The 10920-nt window shown below is 41.9% G+C and overlaps 2 protein-coding genes across 2 annotated transcripts; one reads left to right on the top strand and one right to left on the bottom strand.

Moving 5' to 3' along the window:
• Positions 1–2114: 2114 nt before the first annotated feature.
• Positions 2115–3614, bottom strand: LOC310933734 (C-signal; the record flags this gene model as incomplete). The annotated part of the gene is made up of 4 exons (XM_083897285.1): positions 2115–2306; positions 2536–2630; positions 2813–2990; positions 3288–3614. The coding sequence occupies 4 exons, from the start codon at positions 3612–3614 to the stop codon at positions 2115–2117; spliced, it is 792 nt and encodes a 263-aa protein (XP_083753411.1).
• Positions 3615–4262: 648 nt separating this feature from the next.
• nphp1 (nephronophthisis 1) lies at positions 4263–10620 on the top strand (the record flags this gene model as incomplete). The annotated part of the gene is made up of 20 exons (XM_083897983.1): positions 4263–4328; positions 4703–4764; positions 4912–4972; positions 5699–5832; positions 5918–6107; positions 6380–6481; positions 6819–6985; positions 7148–7196; positions 7280–7367; positions 7845–7939; positions 8044–8172; positions 8397–8471; positions 8747–8857; positions 8954–9036; positions 9171–9247; positions 9558–9651; positions 9736–9848; positions 9931–10004; positions 10127–10171; positions 10342–10620. 20 exons carry the CDS (start codon positions 4263–4265, stop codon positions 10618–10620), a joined length of 2094 nt encoding a protein of 697 aa, XP_083754109.1.
• Positions 10621–10920: the final 300 nt, after the last annotated feature.

Here is a 10920-nt window from a genome sequence, read left to right as displayed (position 1 = left end):
GGACGCATTCTCGTTTTAATGTTGTGCAAAATAAAAACCCGAGCAGCGCCACAACACAGTGTTTTCTTTGAGGTCACTTGCGGTCATTTCCCCACATTGAGATCCTGGCAGGCGACGCAGTAGCCGGCGTGTGTGTGTGTGTGTATGTGGTGCTACGTCACACCAGCTCCGCCAACCGAGAAGCGAACCCGTTCACCTCCTCCGACCGGTTTTCTCTCCGGCTGCTGAGGCAAACGACACGGTAACGCTACACTCCAGAAACAGGACTCGCAACAACAACAACAAAAAATCTACCTGTGTGTCGCCGCCGCCGGAATATTACATTAAGGCCAACGCATTCACGTTCGCGCGCGCTGGTTCGACCGCGCAGCTGTGCGCGTGTAATTTCCGAGAGTCGCTGCGAGCTGTCATCCTCATTCCACGCAGTCCTGCTCAGGCAAAAAGCCACCAGTCAACATGTCACCATAAAAAGATGCAGTCAATTATGCAAATGTGTTTCTTTCATCATTTGTCGCTGGAAAAAAAAATACTGTTGTTGTTTTTTTTTAGGTCAGAGATCTTTGTGCCTCAGCTGTGTGATAAAATAACATGCGGTTAGTTTTTTTGCTGCAGTAATCAAAGGTCAAACTGCAAAAAAGCTCTGCTAGATAAAGAATTCAATCAGCCTGTCTTTCTTCTATGAAATCTACAAATGATTAATGTTCAGGCAACATTTGCTCAGACTGAACAGATTGATTATAATCTCATAAAGTGAGGAAGTACTACAAACCTAACACCAGCGTTCAAACTGCATTTGTAGTACCACAAGAAATACCATTGTGACTAGGAAGTGCCATGAAGAACAATACATAACATGCATCTATACAACACACCAGTACTGTGAAATATAAAGTCACATTTTACCACCAACCAAAAATCAATAACTGGAGGGTAGTTAGGGTCATTGAATTACAACTGATGAATAGATGTCATGGTTTCCACAAGGCCCCAAACTCACCGAGGAGAAAGCCATAAATGTGGAGATTGTGGGTAAGCCTATCACTGTAGATTAATTGAGTCTCCAAACGCTGCCCTCTTCTGGTTCAACATGGTACATGAACCACATTGTTGTCGGGTTGAGGGAAATATGAGTTTGTAATCAGTATCCATTCATTCATTTATCCTCCACATGAGGGTCAGGTCCACTGGTGCCAATCCCAGCTGATATAGGTAAAAAGGTGGGGCACACATTGGACAAGTCACCAGTCCATCACATAGAGACAAACTATTTCACTCTCACACTCCAGAAGTAATGCCACTGATGAGTTGCAAAGTAAAAGTCTTTTTAAAAAAAAAGATTTTTATTCAAACGTTTGGTTAAATGTGGTAATAACAGTCTAAAAAACAACAACAAGGTATAACCTCCATTTGCTAAGAATCAGGTCACTGTCAGGTAAAAATCCCTTAACAGGATTGAGTTCAGTCATTACCCAGGCAATTAGTTACAGCCCAGTAAAGCCTGAGTCTAGTGTCTCCTCTTCATCTCAAAACAGACACTCACTTGTTTAATACAACCAAGGATTCTTGGATTGTTTTCCCTGTGTGAACATCAATGTAAGGATGAAACACATTTGACGACCAGCTTCATAATACTGGAAAGTGCAACAGGTCAAGAATGTTGGTGTCACTGTGATTTACCCCCTGAAACCCATACAACTGCTTCTTCATCATAACACAGGTATAACTCTGCAAGGTCTTAGGAAAACAGGCTCTTAGTCATCAGTAAATGTGCAGCTGAAACTGTTATAATGCATCACACTGTACTAAAACATAGTGGCTTGAGTAGCATTATTGCTGAAATGATGTTACACTGTGCAATCACTTTTAATAGTCTGTTTCAACTGTAAGCACTGCAGGTGAGTAAAGCATTATTAGCTGGATGTGAGGGAGTAGAAACATTTTCAGCTGGTTAGACTTTGACTGTGAATCCGCCAGGAACAACCTGCACCATGTTATTTTCAATTATTTTAATACTTCAGTGTGAGATTTATCTTATTGCACAGTTTAGATGGTGCTGAGAAAACTGACATCGAACATAGAACTCAGAGAAATTCCTCTCCGTCCATTCAATGATTCTACCAAGGAAGCTCAGTCCCGTCCCAGCTGTATGCCTTGCCAGTCTTTTCCATACTAAGTGTGTCTATGATGCTCATCATACAGTTCACAGAGAGTTCAGTGGTGAACAACTTGTTTTGTGGCACATTCCTGTGATATGGTCGGGAGAGGTCTGTGTTCACTGTCCCTGGATGTAAGGACACACACACCACCTGGTGGAAAAATGAGAGACAACTCATTAGCTCTTTAATAGATATCGTAGTATTTATACTTTGCGTCCATTTTCAAACAAGTTTTCTCTGCTGGTCAGATTTCCATTTATTTTTTATTTCCAGGGCTGCAACTTTGCAATTGTTAAATTCAGTAACTTTTTTCCAGACTTTTCATGATTGTTGGAACTCTGTAGATGTGAATGCATCTCTAAGAAACACTCAGACTTACCTTGGGTCGACTGCGGCCCAACTCTATGGACAGATTCCTGGTGGCCATGTTGAGAGCTGCTTTAGACATCCTATAGCTATACCAACCTCCAAGAGCTAAATGAAGAAGGTGAGGTGGAGAGAGGAAGTTAGATTAGGCAGCAAAAGCAACTAAATATTTTTGTTCATCATGTCAAATTTAAAAAACAACTTCAAGTTAAAGTGACAACATTAGTGTAATTCCATAAGACGTGTACAGTAGTTACTAGTAGTTGTATTGTCTCAATTATGATTCCTACCGTTGTCGCCAATGGATCCCACTTTGGCAGTGATGTTGACAATGATGCCACTATGCTGCTTGGCCTTCTCTGTGGCCTGATGACCGAAACCACCTCCACCCTTCTGAAGGAGCGGGGCAAAATACTTTGCCATAACCAGAGGACCCACTGTGTTTGTCGTCAAGGTGGAAATGATGCCCTACAGGAAAAATAAATCACATGTATATCAGAGGTTCAATATGTTTTTAAAATAAATGTGGTGGAAGGTGAAGGGCACCTTTTTGTTTTACTGTAAAGTTCCAGAGACATTTCAAGATAAAAGTCACATATTCGTACCTTTTAACCGAAACATTATCAAATTTAAGATGTAATAAAAACTATATTTTCCAAAAGTTCTGGACATTCATTTCTAATTAAAAGTATCATATTTGCACATTTTAATCGAAAACGTATCAACCACACCTAGAATATTTTGCAGACAAGTTTAGAAGTTTACCTGAGCAGTAACATCCCTCAGGCTGGTCTCACCTTTCCCGGTGGGGTGAAGCATGGCCGAAGAGTTGACGATCAAATCCAGCCGACTGAAACTCTCCTTGACACGAGCAGCCGCTCTGCGGATGTCGTCCTCCTGATTCACGTCCAGCTGGAGGACTGTGAGCCTGCCTGGGTGGTTCCCGGCTAGGTCCCGTAGCTCGGCAGCCCCGTCCGGATTTCGGCATGTTGCTATGACGGCAGCGGGAGGTTTATTTTTCAAGATATGCTTGCAAAATTCAAGCCCCAGACCTCTGCCGGCGCCTTGAATGAGAGCGACGGGCGCAGCCATGACAGGTGAATGACGTAACGCTGGCAGTGACTGGATGTATAGTTTGACGCGTTCATGTACGACTAGAAACGTCGTTATTTCACCTTCCGTATAGCAACATCGGTTTATTGACAACTGTTTTTTCAAGACATTTGAATGTGTATGTGTACCTTGTGTTTTTGTTACTTCACATGGTATCTAAAGGAGAACTGAAACGTGTTTTAAAAAATCGCATTCTCGACGTTTAACCTGAGTAAGTGAAGCCACCGAGGAGAACTCAAACGCAACACGTTTCACAACAAGTACGAGCTCACGTGTTTACAAAACTCTTATTTATAACTTAAATGTCTCCTGTGGTCCTTCGGCCGACTTTACAATGTTACACAATACTGAGCACAGAATGGAAAAAAGAACCACGAGGGAAAAAAACACACATTTATTTTGTCACTTTAGTTTGAGTTTTTCTTTTTCTATATTTCAACTCTCCAGTCCAGTAGGTGGCAGTAGCGTTAACCTGGAAACCACAGCGAGTGCAGAAAGGGGCTCGGTTGCCTAGCGACTAGTGGAAGTCTAGCGTCAGCTAGCTAGCAAGGCGATGTGCTAACTACATGGATGTATGGCTAACTAACATATATGGCTAACAGATAGAGCGTGACCTGCGAGTAATAAATGCCACCCAAAAGAAAAGGAGCATTGCAGCTCATACAGAGAGAAGTGGATGAAAAGGAAAAACAGGTTTGTTTAAAACGGCGCCTGCTTGTGCATTTATTTCGTCAAAATGTAAACTAACAGTTTGAAACTTGCATGTTACACAGTCATAGTGAATGGACAGTGTTGTTACAGCGGTACCAACAACACAGCCAATCGCTCCTCACATGTAATCGATCCAATGTTTATGCTGCAGCAGCTCCATTAATGTGGGATATATGTTATCATTTATTCGTATGATACAAGTCTTTCATTCTTAGCCTCTTAAATTCCATGTAAACAAGGGCAAAGTTGGTGCTATTTGTCTTATACAATGAAGAGCATTGTCAAAAAGCAAGGAATTATTAGGATGCCTAATTTACCAAATGAATAAGTTTCTTCTCATGGTTCTTTAATTTCAGGTCGACAATCTGGTGAAGGATGTGCGGAGTCAGGCTAGATCCACTGAAGAGGCATTTCGGAAGTAAACCACTCTCCCAGAATCACAGCAGTGTTTCCTAATTTGTAACTCACTAGCAATAAAACACTGCTTTTATTGAGAATTTTATTCTGAAATGTTTTCTCGTGTATTCCTCTGAAGTTTGATTTTACATTTCCACATTTAACCAAGATGTCAAGAACTGCAGATGTCAGCTGAGAACACACTGAGGACACTAAAGAAACTAACAAAGGTGAGTACTTCACTGTCAGACCAAAGTCTAATTCACATTCACTATCCCCTTCTGCATATTTCAGACAGTTATATTAGATCATGCATCATAACATTCAGATCATTTTCAATGCTATTTGAATTTAATTCAGATTTTTGTACTATACTGAAACCTTTTTTCTTATTGGAAATTAATTGTGAGGGCAGATCTAAGGCAGACTGGGTAGATCACACATAGATCAAAGACATTGGTATGAATATTCATTCAGGAAACAGCTATTTCATATACCACCCCAAAATGTAACAATCATGCCAAATAAAAGTAAAAGGTTACAGTCTGCACAACACCAGTGGCAACAGAGGCGAGATTTTCAGCATGCAGAATCACATGATGAAACAGGAAGTGCTAGTTCTCAGAGCAGCAACTTGGTGAGTGAGCATCATGTACAGTGCACAAGGTGATAATCTATACAGGCCTGGACTACCAGGTTATATCATGATCATCATGTGATGCTTCTCACTGTGTCAAAGGCAACACCATGAGTACTCATTACTGAAAGTAAATAAATACAGAGACAGACGCACAACAAATGTACTCGGCATTCTGAAATGCATTCTCTGGGGAAATTGCCAATCTCAGCTGACACAGGACGATAGGCGGGATACTACACCATCGACAGTTCTCTGTTATATATATATATATATTCTCTGTTGTAATACCATGATGTGTTGGTCCATTTGCTTCTAGGCGGATGAGCTTGCTCCAGTGGGAAACTATGATCAAAGGAAAAAGGAAGAGGAGAAACGACTGCAGAACATCTTGGAGCATTTGAACACACTTTCTCTGGAGATTTCACCTCCAGGACCAAGCAGTGGCGCAAGGTTAGTGACACATGCTTGTAGAAACGCAATAGCATAGAAGAAAAGGAAAAAAATATAAAAGTTTGACAACATTTTTTATCCTCAGCAATGTTTCAAAGACGGATAGTGAAGATGATGACGACGACGAAGAAGACAGTGATGATGATGATGATGGGGAGGAGGAGGAGGATGAAGATGAAGATGAGAAGCGAGCTATGAAATCTCAGTCAGACGCTCACATCTACAAAGTCCTCAGTGACTTCAATGGAGAGCAGGCTGGCGATCTGTCTGTTCAGGTGAGGCACCACTTCCTGTTCCAGAGACTGAGAACGTACACAGACAGGATAGACGTCAGCAACATGCAGGGTCTAAATGACATGCTTTAAATTATCTGCTGGAGATGTTATCTCAGCTTTGTCTTTTTGCAATTTTTAAAGTTACACTGTAGTACTCTCCAGCTTTTCAGTATGTCACCAAAATTGCATTGTGTCAATTACTGTGGCTGTGGTCTTGCAGTTAGCTTGTGTGAATTCACTGACCTTTTGACTAAATTTCATGTTGTTTTAAGAAAGGGGAGGCATTGAAGGTCATCAGAAAGACAACAGATGGATGGTGGCTGGCTCAGGACTCTAAGGGCAACAGAGGAGTGGTTCCAAAAACATACCTGAAGGTAGGAAACATCTGCAACACACAGTGTCCAACAGTGTAATCGCTACTGTTCATTTACTGTAAACAGCCATTTAGCTGAGGATAATTTCTACTTAAGAATATGTTCTCAATGTACTTATGTACTTGTTTTTTCCATATTTACACCAACAACCAGTAACAAAACTGTAATAGTAGTCACTGTGGTATTTGTTGTCTCCACACACTCAACTCAGGATACAGGATGAGATTTTATCATCACAGACAGGCATTAACATTCATAATAAACTTTCACGTGTTATTTTTTAAATAATATAACTGACACTGTGAAAGTCTCACTATTAAAATCACCCAATGTTCAGATTAGCTCTGGTGTTGACAACAAAGATGATGCCGACGACGATGAGAAGGACGATGATGATGAAGAGGATGATGATGACGATGATGAAAATGATGAGGAGTCATTAGAGGATGAGGAGGAGGAAGATGGAGAAGATGAAGAGTTGGCTAATGACCAAGACAAACAGAGGTTTGACATTTTCTTCTAATCTTGAAATTTAATGACAATTAGCTTCTTTTTTGGATTTCTGTTATTTCCTTTATATTGAAGTTTAACCTTTAACCCAGTCTGCTGCATTTATCCGCATGATCCACACGAGTATTGATTTGAAACTATTGTGTTCTTTGACAGCAGGGATTTACATTCCAACTGGTCCACTGTGAGAAAGGCTCTGACTGAGGTAAAACTGCACATACTCTACAGCTGATGATACCTATCAGCAAACACTCTATATTGTACTCTGTGTGTATGTGTGTGTAACAGATCGATGCTACAGATGTGCTCTCTGCAATGGGTGCTATACCTTCGGGATTCAGACCATCAACTCTCAACAAACTGCTGGTGGAGGAAGGTTAATAAAACAACATTCATATATAATGTATTTATTTAAAGTATGCAATTTAATTTCTTAAACCCAATGTGTGTTTCATTTAATTAGCCATGTTACGTACAGTAACCAGACAGAAGTAGTTTTGGAAAGAACTCCACTAGATAGAAACAGTGGACTGATAGAGGGTGAGAGTGTTGCGGTGAATCCAAGTGCAGAAGGATAGGGGGGGAGTGCAGGGTAAGGGGGGGGGGGGGGTAAGTGCTTGGACAGGAGATGCTCTTGAAAGATCTGGGTTTTCAAGAGCTTCCTGAAGATAGACAGGGACGCCGCCCCCTGTTTTGGTATTCACCAGCATGGAACGACACATGAAAAGTGTCTGGATTGTCTCGTGTGGCGTGTTGGCACCGCCAGTCTACAATCCTTTGATAAACGGGAGTAGTCGAGGGGTACTGTATATGGTAAAAGGGCAAAGTAATAGCAGTTTATGTGTCTGTTTAGGTGTAACATACAGAGGAAGTCACTATATTCAGCCTGCTCTCAGCCAATCACAGCTCTCCTTTAAAGACCTCTTTCTGGACGTGGAGACTGGCAGGGTGAGATGGTCTCGCTTTCTATTCAAATGTTCTGTAAGTTTCCGTTGCAGTGCACAGCAACACTTCAGAGTACGGAATTGACTTGTCGTTCTCCGATCCTGTAGGTCCGGATTCGACAGGTCCGCACCTGTGTTTGTTTTACTTTGTGGAACTGCAGGATGATTCCTATCCCAGGGGTTGGGGTTCAGGTCCTCAGCAGACACATCCGCCTCTGTGCCTTTGATGGAACTCAGGTATCAGAGTTGTCTCTCCAGTATGTGCGCTATACTGCCTTTGTCAAGTGGAAATTATTTAATAATACATCTAGTCTGTAAATCTTCATGTGAACCTCCAGTGGTGGTATGCAGTAGCAAATGTGTCTCTGTTGATTCATGATGAATGATTCATATCTGACTGGGCTTTTCAATCTCTTATTCAATCCCAGATGTGTATTTAATGAACTGTACTTGTGTTTCAGGTGTTGAGTAACATCCACACAGTCAGGGCAACCTACAACTCCAAGAGCCCAAAGACGTGGAGCTTCTCTCCAAGGGTATGTTGTATTGTAGTTTCCCTCTATTGTTGGACTTGATGGTCTTAGTCACTAGTTACAGATCTTCTTCAAAAAAACATGATGCCAATTTTGTAAACCATCATGAAACCAGTGGACACCAGTGTGATTGACAGCTGGTATCGTCCAGTAGGTGCTGTCTGTGATTTTGTTGCTGCACCGGTCAAATCCTCCATCTTGTGGCTTTTAAACAGACCATGTCAATTTATGCAGTTGATAAAAAATAACATTGATCTTCTATTTCTGTGCTGTTCCAGATGACAGGTATCCTACCCAGCCTCCTCGATGGAGACTGTTTCCTACGCTGCAGCTCTACGTCTCCTGACCTCGGTGTCCTCTTTGAACTGGGAGTCACATTCATACGCAACGTAAGGACAAAAACACACACATGTATAGATAAACACGCCATAGTGAGGCAATTCAGTCATTGCAGAACTGAAAAATTACCTTTTTCCGTGTTTCAGTCGACCGGTGAGCGAGGAGAACTGAGCTGTGGCTGGGCTTTCCTCAAACTGACCGATGATGCAGGGAATCCACTCCCCAACAAGTACATTTACACACACACACTGTACATTCACAGGATAAGCTTGAATTCATACACTCAAAAAGCAGTCATATACTGTTAAAAGACAAGAGAGCCACAAACATATGAAACTGAAAATACTCATCTGTGGTACATAGAACCTATGAGCTGCAAGTGAATGGTGGGACTCCATATGAGAAGAACGTGGCACTGGAGGCTTCAGTCATCAGAGGAAGTAAGAAACAGGGCATTTTCTATATATTCTTCATACGCATGTTTATATATTGACTATGGTTCAGCTTTAAGACTGTATAGAAAAATGTGTCCTCGATATTCACTGGCGCCATTATTATTTTATGCAAGTAGAAATTCACCTGCAACCAGCTGTAAATCACACTGGTGTCCACTCATACTGATAATGGTCAATACATTTTTTTTGACCATTTTCCTCTAAATGGTGACGACATTTTGCTAATTTGCTATTGAAAAACAGCTGAAACTAGTGATTGAGACCACAGTCAAAACGTATCTCCTCTCCTCTCCAGCTGGTGTTTTCCAACAGATTCTTCAGGCCAAGCGACAGCCCAGACTGATCATTAAGTTAAAATCTACCAACAGTCGGACCAGAACGCAGCTGAGGTGGGAAAATCTGCGAGGAAAACTATCTGCCGTTACACTCACATGTGTGTATGAGGAACTACTGTAATGTATTTTCCCTTTCAGTCTCCTCCCAGACACTCTGCTGTACTGTTTGAGATGTGTCCATCTTCTGGCTCTACACAGACAACTGTTAGCTGACACACTGCTGATGGACAGGCCTACCATGCAGAATGCAGGTAACACTCACTTCCTCCACGCCTCTGACCCAGACTGCAGATTTCCAACATATAGGGAACCTTTCTGTTCTGTCTGTTTCAGATTTGATATGCAGCCCTTTACTTTCTACATTTCCTTTGCTGCTGGACCAACCAGACCTGCTGGATGCTCTCAGGGTCAGTTGGGTAGAATATATTATAGCATAAATCATTATATGTCACAGATATGTGGATTGTACTGTAGAGCTAAAGTCACTGAAATATTGTTTTCCAATATTCCTTATGTGTTTTTGCATCAGGCTGCCTGGCTGGATGCTGAGATCAGTATGAGCAGAGGACAGAAGGTGAGATTTTGCCTGCATGTGTAATGTAATACCAGTTCAGACCCGTAGAGGGCAATGCCATTACAGTGCCTTCTCTCACCTACAGGTCTTCACTGCATACTGTACATTATCTGCAGGCTGTTGACGACGAGGAGTGTGTGAACAATAATGTCTCCTCTTTGTGTTTGCAGAGAGATTTGTCTTTTTTCAAAAAGGAGTTTGTTAAAGTCTACATGTCGTCCGTCTATTTCCTCCTTCACTCTCCCTCTCTGGCCTGTCATCGCTGGGCTGACCCGCCCTCAGAGGAGCAGCGGGCCAAAGTCATCTACACCACCCTGGATGCTCTTAAAAACACCCAGCAAGTCAACGGCCAATCAGGAAGTCCAGAAGTCTTCTTTGACCCCGTGCACCAGCATCTCGCCTTTGATATCACAGAGTTGACATTTGACCTCCCCCATGTAGCACAGTAGTGATGGGGAATACAATTTGTCCGGAGTCGATTGCTGTGTTTTAAATTATTTTGTACGAGGCATCGGTTTGGCCAAATAAAAAGAATAAAACACATAAATGTGCCATCGTTTCCTTTTTGAAAATGTACTGTAAACGCTACTGAAGCTATTTCTGTCAATTAATGTGTGTTTTCTCCCATTTTTTCCATCTGAATAAAGTGGGGGCCACATGGTTGGCGTAGTGGTTGTACACCAAGTGGTTGTATTGCGAATACATGTTCTCCCCGTGAAAAACCCCATGTGTGGGGGTTTCTCTGGGTT

This window comes from Microchirus variegatus (genome assembly GCF_963457635.1).
Source record: "Microchirus variegatus genome assembly, chromosome: 11".
In the NCBI taxonomy this organism is placed as follows: domain Eukaryota; kingdom Metazoa; phylum Chordata; class Actinopteri; order Pleuronectiformes; family Soleidae; genus Microchirus; species Microchirus variegatus.
This window is presented reverse-complemented; position numbering and strand designations above follow the sequence as displayed.